Here is a 15362-nt window from a genome sequence, read left to right as displayed (position 1 = left end):
GTGTAAAAGGGATGGCTTGCTTCCTCCATCTGGCTTGTTCAGGTGGTGGACATCCCGTGATAGAGATTTTTATTGAGAGGTCAAATTCTAGCTGTCTTCAGCGTGGAATCAGGGGGTTTGATAGTTTTCATTGTGAAATAACCAGGTGTTAGGACTTTGAGGATAGCTGCAATAAAAAAAGGACGGAAAATTTTTGTTTCCTGATGATTGCATCTTCACTTTCCTCATAAGCAGTGAGGATTATTTTACAAAGTCTCTGCTGCCTCTGTAATTTTCAGCCTTTTCTGAATGCTGTTGTTTTTAACATGACTTTATAATAAACTATTAAAACTCAAGAGCTCCCCTGTAGGTCGTGAGCTGCAAAAGGAGGAAGCTGTGTGTCGGAGAAGATAATGCATGCATTTGACAAGCGAGGCTTTGTGTGATTCATCACAGATGTGTTTGGAAAACCTAAAACATCTGTTACATGGAAATGTGGAATGCAGGTCAGCGTGCAGACACAGCAGCAGCCTGAAACGGTGCTGCTAGTGGCAAAGTTGCGTTGCTGCGGATTGTCTCGGAACTAAGTGGACCTTCAATTCTTATTTCTGTATTTAAATAAAAGCGATTACAGAATATGACATTCGAGAAACAGATGGTTAATTCCTTACTTACCTTCTTGCCCTATTAAAACAGGAAAATCTGATCAAACTTTCAGAATTTCCATTTGCTTATTTATTTGAGTGGTTTTGTTTCCTTGTTTTTGTGGTCTGTATCTTCTCAGCGAGGACTGCCTGCTGAGGAAGGAGATGGGGCTAGAATTGCAGAGCACAGTGCAAGTCATCTAGAGGCAAAAACCCATTTTCCAAAGGAATAAGGGGAAAAATACCCTCTCTGATGTCATGGGAAATAACACCTACTGAGAATGACATCAAAGTCTGATAATAGAATATGGCAAGAATCAGGTTTGTTTTGAAACCTGGTGCTATAATATATTCTAACTTAACCTGGGGAAGGCATGAGGCAGTTTCACAGAAGGAAACAAACACAAGTACCACCTATAATTAACAGGAAGACAGTCCTTGGTGGCCCATAAAATGCCGTAGGATTTACCCATTTGCCCATTGCAGAGAAGCTGTAGCGGGATGGGGATCGGAATGTTTTTCCAGACCATCAAAGGCGCCCCAGAAGTGTAGAATAATGCAGTCTGTTTAGCCTTAAACACTTGCCCTGCTCATGGACTAATTGATGACTTTTAAACTGGAGCTTGAAAGACAGCTGGAAATTTCTTTGTGAAATGTTGGAGACTCCAGTGTCCTCTCACGTGAGTTGAGCTAGGAACTTGCATTGCAAGATGTAAGCCCTTAACCATTTGAAATCCTCTTTTCAGATGAGTAAAATGTCATCCATCTTCTCCCTGGGTGAATTTCCAGCTGAACAGAAGGGGAATTTGCTGAGCTATGTAATGGTTGTCCGGTTTAGCTAGTAAGAGTGTGGATGCGTGGGAGTTGTTTTATTGCCTCTCCCCAATATTCTAGTTTAAAAAACCCCCTTTCTAATTCTGATGAGCTTAAAGTCAGGATTTTCTATCATCCCTTCAGTTATGTGTCAGTGTCACTCCTGCGAGCCTGAGGCGTCCAGCGGAGTGTTGCAGAAATGCAGAGTATTGATTCTAAGTGACAATTAACTGCAAGTGGTTTGTTTTAAATACCAGCTTGCATTATTGCTGTGAAGTGGTCAACGAACAGAACAAATAAAGCTTAACAGTTATAACACAGGAAATGTTTTGGTAAGTATAGTTTGATTCTATTTGTAAAATTGTCGTCGTGCAAAAGTAGTTGAACTTTTTTAATAATTGCAAGCCTAATTTCAGTTGTGCAGAATTAGAAAACAAATTAGCATATGTATACCTTACCGAAATGCAGGAGGATTAAGTTCCCTGCTGAATAGTAGAATTAAATTTTTAATACTTTGTTTAAATGAAAATTATGAAAGTACAAAATGCTGCTGTCCTTGTGTTTGGAATGTTACTTTCTAAACACGCATGCACGTACACAAATTAGTCTTTTGTTTTAATTAATTACAGTTGACATGCAAACCACAGCAGGAAGTAGTCTAGTTGGGGATGAAATTACCGAAGTCTGTCAATATTTTTTGCTTGGTTTGAATAGCTGATTGTACTTGATATAATTTTCAGCCCCTATATAAAATCCATACAATAGAGGAACTGCTGTGGTTGAAGAAACCTTTTTCATTTTCTGGCAGCCATTACATGCTGCCAGTACAAAAACATTTTTTTCTTAATAGTCCTTTCCCAAGCTCAAAAATGGATTTCCCCCCAGCCACTGTCATTCAATTATCACCTCAGGAAATGCATAGATATAACTGATGATCCCTTTAAAACATCCTGCGGTATTCCACTCCTCCCATCTTTCATTTTTCTTCTCGCTCCAGTCATTAAATGTAACATTGCCGATGTATATTTTATAGGGTGACCCTGACGGCTGTCGCTTTGAGGATGTGCAGAGATAATAAGATTGTGCATGTAATGAAGGGCAGATAAATAGAAAAATGTTTACGGGATGGAGTGTGGTAGTTTTAACTGCTTTATGGCTTGTTTCTCTCTCGTACACACACCCACGTGAACCACCACGGATACCTTTGCTTTAAACAGTGAAAATGTGATGTATTGTAGGCATTGAGAAAGATATCATTGTGGTGTAGCCAGTGGCAGTGAAACGGTTTTTTGTCCCACACCTGAACTCTACCAGTACACAACCAAGAAACTTAATTATTGAGCTGGTACAAAAAGAAGGTGCAGTTAAAGGGATGATGTATTGGTGCTTGGCAGCCTCACTGAGAAAATCCTATTCCTTGTATTGTGCTGCTGAATTTTCAGTGTCAGTGGAAGTGATGGAAAAGCATACGTGGAGGAGGAAAGACATGATCCAGTGCAGACTACGGTGAGCTCTGCTCTGAAAGCTTTTCTGAATACCTTGCGTTTAATTTATCTGGGTATTTGTGCCACTCTCCTTTTCGTCCTTATGTGTGAGCTCTAATATTGAGAACTTCCAGTTAACAAGAGGCTGGCAGTGAAAGATGTTGTGTGAAGCGGCTGCGAACCCCACAACTTTGATGTGGGTTGTAAAATGGAATGAAAGAATTGCTGGCTCAAGAAAATAGGAACTTCTTCCATCTTTGCAAAAGCATTTCATCTCTGTTCTTCAGAACTACACTGTGCTTAATTCATCTGGCCCATGTGCATTTTGTTAGGGGTAGCGCTTTGGGCATCAGGATGTAAGTGGAAAGGGAAAAAGGAGGAGTATTTGCATTTGCTAGGGAGAACAAATTGTTGAACAGTGGGTTGGAAGGAGCCTGCGACGTTTGCCAGCCTGAGCCTCAGCGGGCAGAGAGGGCTAGATGACATTCTCCAGGCTCTGTCTGCACGGAGCAGTTCCCGCTCGGTGCCAGGTGGAAACACGGCGTCGGTCCTGGGGGAGCCCTCTGCGCTGCACGTTGGGCAGAGGCTGGGAGGGGGGTGTGGGAGGACAAGAGGTAGAGGGTAAGCTGGGGGGGGCACGTTAAATGATTGGAGTTCAGTGGTCAAGCAAATCAGGATTTCTAACCTCAGAAATGTTGGTAATACAAGTTGCAAAGAGGAGCTGAGTAGAAAGTGTGTGTGAGGCAAGCAGGTTCTAAACTCTTCCACTATTCTGATAACCTCTTGACTGATCAAGCGCCCGAGATCCCTGGGGGGTGTACCTGGTGACACTGGCAGTGGTTACGCAGTCCTGGAGAACTATAACTGACACTATTAAAGATAAGCTCTCATAATTAATAATGGATGCAGCCAACAGTCTCTGAGTTCCTGTGGGGATTAGGAACTCTGTTGATTAACAGAGAGGAGTCTCTGGAGGAAGAAGCTTTAATTACAAAAGCTTTCTTTTCATTCTGGCATGACGTACAGCTGGAGAGAGGGTCAGCAGCTTTTAACTGTGGCTGAGACTTAAAACAATGCAGTAGCTTGCTGTGCATCTGTTTTTGCAGAACTGTTAAAGCTGGTACTTAAATCCCTAAAAATGAAGTGGGGGGGAAGAATTGTTTGCATAGAACAGATAGCAAGGGTGAGTTCCATAATATGCTAAATATCTTATTTTCTACCAGTATACACAACCTTAATTACAAACACTGGAAAAGGTTAGTAAATGAGCTACATGAAAATCGTCAGTCAGATGTGGTAGAGAGACACGTTCTCAGTGTGTTTTTCAGGCTATGGACAATAACAGATTTCTCTGTGGTTTGCTAGAACCATGCAATCAAGTGGTAGGAACGAAACAGGAATATCCAAATGAAGGAAAAAGCAGCTTGTATTGAGGGCAAAAGGCAAGCTGAACTGTGGAGGAACAGTCAGCCAGTGCTGTGCTTAGTAAGGATGGATAAGCCTGTGCAATAGGCCTGGGTTTGAATTATGAAGGAATTTTAGAGCCTGACCATCACTGGTGGAGCTGGTCACATAGTTTGAGGTTAATCAGTACAATTGTACTTCTCACAGGATTGATCTTGGCCAATTTCTAAAGCTTCTGTCTTTGTTTACCCTATAAAACTTAAAAAGGATGCGCTGAGACTTCATTTGTAAATACTTCGTTGGCTTTGTCCAAAGGGAAGATGCTATACGATGGCCGAGTGTTACTGTGTTACTGCAGATAAATGTTTGTTTCAAATGAGGGATTATGGATTATTTACATCCTGTCTTGTGTGTTTCTTTCCTTTTTTCTCCCCGCTTCGCAGTCCCTGTTCACTGGACTCTTTTCTACTAGTGATTCCATTATTCTCTGTGTCTCTTCCCACTTCCAGTTCCCAAGCTTAATTTTGTTGTAAGAGTTGGGTTTGGTTTGCACTTTGCCCGTTAAGTTGACTTTTTTTATTAAAGTATTTGTGAAGGAGGGTAAATATATGCTCTTGGGTGATTTACAGAAGTCATCTGTGTGTTCAGGTGACATGAAAAATGAAATTATTTTAGTCTCTTCACTGCTTGAGGAACTTTGGAGTGAAATCTTCAGGTTCCAGACTTGTTTGGAACAAGCATATAAATTGTAGGAGATAGAAGCTCACTCTTCCTCTGGTCTGTAGCAGTGCAGGGCAGCAGTGCTCATTTACCAGAAACAATTAGAAAGCATAAAGCTGTATCTGATTGCAGGTTTTTTCCACAACACAATGAAATCCAGAAGATACAGATGGAGCCTCGGCTGGGTTCCCAGGAAATTCTGTGCCTGTTCCTGTATTGGGGGTAAATTGACAGCGTAAAAACCCAAGGAGCGTTAACCTGGGTTTCTTACATACCTGTCTCTTCTTTTGATTCCTACCTGGCCAGCCTGTTTTGCCAGGAGTTTCAAATAAAAAAAATGAAACCAGCTAGCATACCTGGCTATTTGCAGGACAAGGAAACAGAGTGTTAGGACAGCCAGTCTTCTCCTAAAATCGTAGGTAGAGTTCTTAGCAGAGACTAGGGAGAGAAGGCTGTATTGCCATCCAAAAGATAATAAATGGCTAGAGGAACTGCTAGATAAAATGCCTGTACTTCTAAAATACACTAGAGAACTTGAGAGACCTGCAGGATATTCCTTAGAGAGCATCCCACAATTTTTAATGGGGTTTTGGTAGTGTTAGTAAAATATTGCTTGGTTTTTAAAAGCCTCTCTTAAAATTTCAGTAATGTTTTAGATTATGCAGTATTCCTGTGCACCCAAGGTGGACATTAATCAGTGCTACTGAACAAGCTGCTGAGACTTATTGCTTAATTAGAGCATATGCAAACCTATTTGTCATAGTTGGCAGAGGCATGTAGACCAAGCTTAAAATGGTAAAAATGCCTAGGTTCCACTCTTCGGAGCTGCACACAGCTGTTCTTTCTCTTCCCTGCTGCATTTTTTCAATACTTTAACTTGTTCAGACCAAGACAAGGGTTCCAAATTTTCTCTGTCTGGATATAGGCTCGTAACTAGAAATAGCCACGCGATGCTCTCCGCTCGCTGTCCCATTTCTACCTTGATGTGGCAGGCTGTGCTGTTCAGGAGGGTTTGTGTGGTTGTGCTAGCCTGCTTGCGTACATTCGTGCCTCTTGTATTAGCAACTTTTGGGTATGGGGAGGTGCGTGATGGAAAGGACCGATACCTTCAATTTTGTCTCCCGCTCTAACACTGTATGGCAATATTCTGGGTTGTTCTGTAAAGTTTCAGGAAGCCACCTGGAGATGACAGACAGCTGTGCGCTGGGCTGTACCGAAGGTGTGTACTATAAAGCTCCCGTTATGCAAAACCGTGCGTGTGTAGTCCGTTTTCTTGATAGGCCTCTTGGCATGGAGGCACTTGAGCAGATGTTGTAACCAAGCCTGTTAAAGCCAGGGGATTCAGTGAAGGAGGGAGGCGCTGGAGACAGTGTTTTTACCACAGGACTGTAGTAATAGGGAGCATTAGTTAAATTGAGTTGACTTAATAAAATCTTGATGCATTCCAGAAAGATTGTGAATTCATTAAGGCCACAGCTGGACAATCTGTTCCCCTCTGGTCTGCCATGCCTAGTTTAGAGCCATTGAAGAGAGTTGTCATTTACCTTTTCTGTTTAATTACTGTAAAGCTATTCCCCTCCCTGTGTTTTTGGTTTTTTTTTATCCCTAGCAGAGCTAGGCTCTGGGGAAATTAAACAGCAATTATTATGTTTGCTCACTCCGTTATACCATAACAGATACTCGAAGGTAAGTTGATGTGTTTGTGTGATTGGCTTCCATAGGAGCAGCGGCTGGTGCAGCAGGGCTGTCAGAACCTCTCAAATCCAGAAATGCACACACGGTGTTAATCCTTTGTTTACCTAAGGCAAGACTAAACACTAACGTGGGGCACAGCTCGTGTTGTGTATATTACATTTGAAAACTACTGATAAGAAGTTGGAAACCAGGGCACGCAGCACTTGCTGGCGCTCATGTTCGTTTGTTAAGGGTATGGAAGAGTTGGTACGGCCTGCCCCGGTGTTTTGGGATGTGGCTTGAAGAGCTTGATTGAGCTGCAAAAAGAGAGCAGTGGGTGAAAATGGTGAGAGAGATATGAGAAAGGTGGCACATGCCAAGGAAGTAATCGCCTAATAAATGCAGATGGCCAGCACAGCGCACGCGGGAGGGCTGGGTTGGGGAGGACGTGGACTGTCGGGCACTTTGAAGGCTCCGGTGTCAGCTCAGCCTCCAGAGCTGAATTGCAGACAAAGTCTCACTGCTCCATGCTCCTGTGAGAGTGGATCGGAACTATTTCTTTCTCTTTAAAAATAATCCCAGAACACAGGTAAAAGGAGGTGACTTTTTTTCGATGTACCTACAAGATGGGGTGAAATGGCCTTGGCAGGAGAAGGCAAGAGATTTGAGTTGTGAGCTCCGGAGGTATTTCAGAATTGATGAAAGCAGAACCATGGTCTTCAGTGAAGAACATATCACCTCTGTCTTGTGAAACTTCAGTAATGGGAAAGTAGATGTTCTCGAGGAAAGGTGGCATTAAAAGCCTGAACAATGCTTCTCATTTTGCTTTGTATGTGTTTGATAAAGAGCTTGGGACAGTTAATCAGATGTTAACATAGAAAAATGGAGTTGTGTTTGCAGAAAGGAGAGGTGGTGGTATATCAAGTGGAGGTAAGGCTGTCACTATAAACAGCTAAGCAGATTGGGAGGGAAGTGAATCTTCTCCCCATGCTCATGGAAGAAGCTTTTCCTTGATGGAGTCGATCTGGGAGGGCACTAACAGCATCTTTCTTGGACATGGCACAGCACAGGGTGAGAGCCCCTCATTTGAGGGGTGGTGTTGGAATAGACTTGTGAGTCATTTTATTGGGACTTTCCTTCTAACACATTGGATTTATTGGTAAGTGCTACAAATAGACAATTGTGTCAGCAACAGCAGTATCTGGGAGATGAGGTGGATGTCAGGGACGGGAGGCAGGCCATTAACATTCCACCATTTTCTAGTGAAAGAAGCAGCGACTTGGACACGGAAACCCTTCCTGCTGGACAGTTGCCTCAAAATCCTGGCTGTGTTACCACCAAACATCTGGGCTGTTACCACTGCTCTGATTCATTAGACGAGGAGCTTTGCTGAAGAATGGTTTTGCGTGTGCTGTGAGGGGACTGCTTCGTTGAACCCTTGTGTTTCTCATTTGCATATGCATTCTGGGTCACCCGTGTACGTGCACCCGTATGAAATTTTGCTACTTCACATTTGAAGCGGTGCTAAGCTGGGCCATGCGTCGCTGAAGTTCACCATTTCCCTGCGAGGCTTTGCAGCAGTTGTTAATGCCTGTTTTTATCGGTGATCCCAGCGCTTGGTTAAAGAGCAGCACGTTACAGCGTGCAGGGAAGGGTACAGGGTGACAGAAGCAGTTGGATGGTGCTTATTGCAAAGGGAGACTGTCTCCTCCTAATTTCAGATGGTTTGTGCGCTTCAGGGCACTAAACTGGATTAGAGTGACAAACCAAGGTCACTGTTTCAAGCAGCAGGTTCAGCCCTCCTTGAACTTGACTTGCAAGCCTTGGGTTTCTCTTCCACCATCAGCCAGAGACCTCACCACAGGTGGTAGTTGCTTCAGTGGTCTCACCCCTTCCTTAATTTATCTCTGAAATTTAGAAACGAGGGCAATGTCACTCTTAAGTTGAACGAGTATAACGATGCAATGAAGGATGCATCAGTCCGCTTTATCTTGCGTGATTTTTGTGCGTGTGTTGCTAGCAATACCCGGTTCCTGGCACAAAAAACTTCAAAGGTGACATACAATACATTTGCAGGTTGTTAGGTTAGGACTATTCCCCTGGGTGTAGACCTGCTACCCAGAAAAGCAGATTCAGAGCAGCTGCTCTCCGCCCTCCCCCAGTGAACAAGAACCAGACTGCCTCAGTTCATCATGCTGTTTGCAATTACAGTACAGAGATGTAGGATGTGTTGACTGCGGGACCTTGTGGTGAGGTGAGATCGCCAGGAACAAAATGATCGTTACAGGCCATTCATGTCAGCAGCGTTTATGCTTTTCTGTTTGCTTGCAAGCAAAAACAGCAGCTAATTTGCAAGGCTGCCTTTTGTAAAAGGGCTTTTGATCAATGCTTGCCTGTGTTAATGTTTCAGTAGGCTATTGATTTCTGCAACAGCTTTTGTTCCCTGAATTTATGTGCGATGGGTTTCAGCAGCGCACGCTATGCATGTTTGATTAAAGTTCATTTGACTTCCCTTGCAGCAAAGCTGGAAGCTGTTTTTACTCCCTGTTTGCAGAACCAGAGCTTTCCTGACTTACTCCTTTGTGCTCGAGCTCTTGCCACCCGTGCAGTCACCAATATGCTGTTTCTAATCTTTCCAGACTCGCTCCACTCCAGCATTTAATCCCTTAGGTAGACAATATAATATTAGATAGCCAGGCAGCTAATAAGATCTGGCATGGAATTTTTTGCAGCGTAGTACGTGTCTAACCTGTGTCTACGTATATAACATTAACGTTCTCTGTGTGTGCTTTCTCTTTGACTTTTATTTCTCTGTGTCGGAAAGTTGAGTCATTTACTGAGTCATGTAGCTGTGCAGTCTGATGGATTTGAAGTACAGAATATTCTCTAGTCCTCTCATATACCCAGATTTCATAGATGGGGTAAAACTAGTTGTTGAATAAACTTCTGTTTCATCTTTATCTGCATGCATTTGTGACTGCAGTTTTGGGAGGGTCTCAGGGAAAGAAGCATTATGAAGTTAGTATTTTTTTATAAATATACACCTTTTTTTTTTTTTTTTTTTTAGTTTGGATTATGATGTAGTGCATGTATAAGTTGTTAAACTTCCCTTAGGACCTGGCGGGTTTGTGATGTGTAAATAGAGCTCAAATAGATTCCCATTTCCTGTTTTATGATAGGAGGAAAAGATTGGTTTGCACTCTGCTGTTGCCATATGTCAGAGGACACATTAATTCACTGACATAAAGACATGGGATTTACTGACTTGCTCCTTGGTACTGACACTTCAGATATGATATAAATGAATTTATAGGTAAAATGTGGCTGGTTTCATTTGCAAGAGACTTTCTACTTCTGAAAAGCATTGCATAAGCTTTTCTGCAGAGCTTCGTCTGCCTCCTGGCACAGGTCGTATCCTCCGTTTGACAAACACTTGTGCCGGATGGACTTTGAGCCCGCTTAATGGACTCAGAGTAAAATGTTATTTCTAACGCAAACACATGCAGGAGCGGAGCCGGGTGCTGGGTGTCAGAACTCTGTGTCCTTCCCAGATCTGACATGGCTTGCATGCTCATTGCCAGCCTGCCGCCATTTTGGTTTTAGATTCTCTTCAGGAAAGAGTTATATTTTCTTAATTTATTTATTTTTTTTCAGTAGGACTTTTGTCCTTCAGAATCAACAATTGCAGGTAATGATTAATTTTGCCCTCCTCCTCCTCCTCCTCACCAAGTATCACTCTGATTCCAGTTTGGTGTGAATGTTGTTCAGGTCTGTGGTGGAGATCAGTAGCATCAATCCCAGTCTATAGCAGCGCAGATAAAAAAACCTCATCTGTCTATTGCCATAAATCAAAGTTGTGGTTGTGTTCTCTTTCTGGTGTTTCTATTTTTAAATTAGGCATTGGTAAAATTCTTAAGTGTCTTAAATGTCAGCAGTTAATGTCTAGAACAACATCCTCCTTTTGTCTTTCAAGTGTTTCAGTGGTACAGATGTTAGTTACGGCTGTAATTGCTTGTTTGAGGCCCTTGGGAGAGTTTGGATTAAGGGTGTGTCTTTATTAGAGTTAACGTGAGTGATCTGCCGTGAGTATAGGCTGCAGGATTTCCCCACAGAGGCAGCAGGCTGAGGTTATGTTATTTGATCAGATAAAATGTAGTTCAAAGAAACCCTTTTTGTGGGCAATTCAGGTATGTTTGTTCTGATGTTGATTTTTCAAGGGGCTGGTTAGAACTTCTCCGTTTTTCTCTTGGAACTTGAAAGAAACAACACCTTTTACCTTAGAGGCAGACAAGTCGCCAGGAAATGATGGGGTTTCAAAGTAAGAGAAAAGAGATTAAAACCACATGCTGTTCTTCAGTTCGGCATTACATCCGCTAGTTTGAATGGCAGCTGCTCTAGTTTTTGAATGTAAGCCAGATTCATTATGCTGTGAAATTATCACTCATTTCTCTAGGTGTGCTCTTTTAACTGCTTAATTAATTTAGATGTGGGCATATATATTCAAATTAAAACACGATTTACTGTAGTAGGGTTGTTATGGTTATAGACTTCTTGTTGAACACGTTTTTATTCTAGCTTTCAGCTTCTTAAACAGGTATATTTAAAAATATCTGTATGCAGAATGTAGGTTGACAAAATGGCAGTATCTGTTTGAATTGATCCTTGTTCTTTCTGTAAACACCAGAGAATCCGTAGCGGTTACCGATTATTTGTTCTGACCGCTCACTGAAAGGCGGTGCCTCTCCGGACGCCGTGCCTCCTGAGCTGTGCAGGAGTGTCTCCGGGATGCTGAGCCGAGAGCAAGGGCAGCCCCTTCCGAATTGCTGAGACCAGCAGCAGCATCAAGGGGAGGCTGGATACGTACTACCCGACCTCTTTTCTAGTGGAGGAGGAGAGGAGTGAGAAGACACTTCTGTTCCTCCCCTGCAAAAGCAAACAAAAAATAATGAGGATTTTTTTTCTGTCTTATCTAAAGAATTCTTTTGTTTGGCTGAAATACATCGTTGAAGCTTCCTACAAAAATACGTGTGCACGCATACAGAGAGCAAAAGGGAGGAAAAAAGCTGACAAGTCAGATTTGCATGCCCCTCTAACATACTCCTTCTGTATTTGCAGGGAGAACTAATCACCTTCTATTACTATTGGAAGAAAACCCCTGAAGCAGCAAGTTCTCGAGCCCACCGTAGGCATCGAAGACAGGCTGTGTTTCGGAGAATTAAAACTCGAACTGCTTCCACTCCAGTCAACACTCCCTCCAGGCCCCCCTCCAGTGAATTCTGTAAGTGGAAGCTAAAAGTAATGCATTTATCTTTGTTTAGATGCAGGGAGCAACAGTAATGTAACGGTGCTGTACCTTCAAGTGAATGAAGCAAGGAAATGGAGTTCAGGCAGTTGCCCTCTCCTGGTCCTATACCATTATGCTGGAATGTGGTGGGCGTCTTTGATCACCAAGTGCTTTGTGCAGTTCTTAAACATAAAAGCATCCTGTAAGGATGGAATCATTGCCCTGGTGCTGAATTTCCCTACTCTTTTCTTGGGTTTGTGTTGTATTTTCTCCAGGCTTGTTGCAGTAATGGGAATTAGAAAATGCAAACCGCAGGAAGTCCTTCATCCCTTTGGAAGGAAGTCCCTTTCGCCCGTACTGGTGGCCCATACCTTCTGCTTGATCTCAGGCTGTGTGCTGCAGCCAGCACTGTTGTATCTTAATGCATCTTGGAAGAACTTTGGCCTTGACTGAAGCAGAAGTGTCTAAACAAAGAATAACTACCCAAACCAGTGAAATGTGCTGCATTGCAAAGGCTTATGATTAGTCATGTCCATGTGGCTTTATAAACTTCGATGTAAAAGGCTTATCTTACCCTGTGAGTTTCGAGTCTTTCTATGGACTAAACCCAGCACCTTTCACATACCTTCTAAAGAAAAGGGACTATGGGCAAGCATGGGGAAGGCAGAAATTGGCAGAGTCTTATTAATGTGGGGGAGGTAGAGGATGTGGTGAGCAGGCAGGACAGAGAATTCTGGAGAAGGGTATTAGTGAGGTAGTAAGAAAGGGCTGTTAGCTTCTCCTTGCCGAAATTGAAAGGGTTTATTGCTGATTTCTGTGCACAAGAAGGGGGGATCTTGACTCTACAGCTCAATCCATGATACTGAGCACTTGAGAGTGCATGTGGCTGGAAGGACCCATCCACATGGATCTGACTACAGGATGAATATAAAAATCAGTTTAGTAAAAGAAAGCAAGTTCTAGCCCGGTGTCAATTTTGCAGTTAGGGTTTGAACATCTGCAAGAATTAATGTAGAAATTATGGTGGTGCTAGCAGGTACTGTTATTAAATGGGACCCTGTGTTAATTTGAAGAGCAGTGAGTTGATGACAAACACTAATGGCAAGTACTGTAGAATCCCTCCCTCTCTATAAACTGCATGTAATACAAAATATCCGCTTGGAACCTTTAGAAAAACCAGTATTCTTGCATCAAGAACTTCTTTTCTAATTAGACGTGAACAAAAGAAGCCACAGGGCTTTCTGCTTGTGAGAAATTATAGACCTGTTATGTTGTGAATTTGTAGTGATGGTGCTAGAAAAATGTAGTACTCTAATCAGAAAGGATTTACTCCTGTGTTGTTTTAGAAGATGAGGTAAGATACAGGTTTTGTGATGTCTGCAGATTTTCAGTGGTTTAGATGGTGCTTTTTAGCTCACAGCCTTGTAATCAGTGAATTTGCTATATATTTCTTGCCCCAAAGAAAAGTGACCCTTTCCATATTCTTCACTTCTTTGAAACACGACATTCTTGAAATCTAAGTCTGCCACGGGTTAAAAGTATTACGGAGCCTTGCAGTAAGAAATGGAAAGCTTGTAGTATCTTTGTAGTACCTCTCATCCGAAAGAATCACAACATGTTTTTCAAACAGTTACGTTATATGCAAGCATCGTTTCTTCCACCCACAAAACACATCTAGCTCTTGGGTTAAATATAGCCACTGACTAGCAGAGCATAACAGCAGTCCCCATCTGGTTTAGAAGATGAAGTCTAGAAACAAAATAAAAACCAGAAAAGCCATTGCAGTATCTGTCCACAGAATCTAGTAAAGAAGGATTTAGATATAGAATACTTGATTTTAAATTTGACCGGGTTCTAGAGATAAACCTCCTTTCTCTTGAAATTTGTGCTTTTGGAATGCAGCCTCTCTAACTAAGCATGAACAGTATTTGAACAAAGAGTTAATTGAAAAAGTACTGTGTACTGAATCAAAAGTTCTGTGAACTGTATCACTCGGTGCATTCTTGGAATCCTCCTTTAATCTGTAGAATGATCAGGTCTGGCCTTGCTTTGTTTGCAAAATCGGAAATACGGCCGTCCAAGGCAAGGTGGTTGTAGGAAGTCACAAAATTTGTGTGAAGACTATTATTAATGGTTGTTTTAGCCAACTAGGAGGAAAAAGAAAATCCTGCTGAGTTTTTCTTTACTGTTTTCCTCTTCCCTTGTTCTTTACTTATTCAGTGGACTTGAGCTCGGCCAGTGAAGATGACTTTGACAGCGAGGACAGTGAACAGGAACTGAAGGGCTACGCCTGTCGTCACTGCTTCACAACCAGTAGGCACCTGATTCATTCCTGTGTTTCTCTCCTTTCTGCTACTGCCTACTTAATGCAGGTTCATTCAAGCAGGAGCGGTTCGTGTGCATGTACAGCTGTTCAAAAAACTGTGGGGTTGAATCAGCTAAAATGTGCAGCATTCCTAGCAGAGTTAATCATGCTTTGCCACTGTGAATTAATATTGCAGTGACAAAGGAGAATCCTGAGAGGTAGACATTTATATAGGAAAAAAATAATCTATGTAATCCATAATCTATGTGATCCATTTGTGATATAACAAATCAATATTGGACTGTGACTGTCACACACAAAACTTCTTTACACCGTGCCAAATCTCTTCTGCAGCAGCCTCATTCCTGTAGGTATTCCTGAAGGTTGTCTGAGATTCGGACATATGCATGGCATCGAAGTCTGAGCCCCAAAATAGGGAAGGGAAGGAAATGAGAAGTTCATAGCTCACTTCACTTTAAGAAACCACAGCTTTGGAGAATAATAGCTGCCTGTTAGCTCCCAGGTAGAGGACGTAAGGCTTCTTTCTTTGTTTTCAAAACTGTAGTTACTTAAGTAAACAAATACTTTGCAAATTGAATATTGAAGATGTGCACTGGAACACAGGCTAAGCCTGGAACAGGACGAAGTTTTCCAGAAATTTCTCCAACTTCTGTTGCCCGTAGAAAAGCAGCTACTTTTCTAGTTGTTGTGTGCTTTTTTAAATAATGCAGTGTGTTTGTGCTGAGTATCTGGTCCATTGCTTATTTCTAAGCTGTTGCTTTTCCTGCCCAAAGCCTCTAAGGACTGGCACCACGGCGGTCGAGAAAACATTTTATTGTGCACTGATTGTCGCATTCACTTCAAAAAATACGGAGAGCTGCCACCCATCGAGAAGCCTGTAGACCCTCCACCCTTTATGTTTAAGCCTGTCAAAGAGGAAGATGATGGACTCAGTGGAAAACATAGCATGAGGACAAGGCGGAGTCGAGGCTCGGTAAGCTTAACGCTTTGCATTGCAGCTTCTTCTGTAAAGAGGAGGTGTTGTCTGGAAAATG

At 42.4% G+C, this 15362-nt stretch overlaps 1 protein-coding gene across 8 annotated transcripts in view; it reads left to right on the top strand.

Moving 5' to 3' along the window:
• Window positions 1–15362, top strand: part of RERE (arginine-glutamic acid dipeptide repeats) — a 250039-nt gene that overhangs the window by 219911 nt on the left and 14766 nt on the right. For all 8 annotated transcript variants that reach the window (XM_075773600.1, XM_075773599.1, XM_075773595.1 and 5 more), the window contains 3 exons: window positions 11834–11996; window positions 14223–14315; window positions 15102–15301. In XM_075773600.1, the coding sequence (XP_075629715.1) occupies window positions 11834–11996; window positions 14223–14315; window positions 15102–15301 (456 nt within the window). The remainder of the gene's footprint in view (window positions 1–11833; window positions 11997–14222; window positions 14316–15101; window positions 15302–15362) is intronic.

The sequence above is a fragment of the Balearica regulorum genome, chromosome 21 (assembly GCF_011004875.1).
Source record: "Balearica regulorum gibbericeps isolate bBalReg1 chromosome 21, bBalReg1.pri, whole genome shotgun sequence".
NCBI lineage: Eukaryota > Metazoa > Chordata > Aves > Gruiformes > Gruidae > Balearica > Balearica regulorum.
This window is presented reverse-complemented; position numbering and strand designations above follow the sequence as displayed.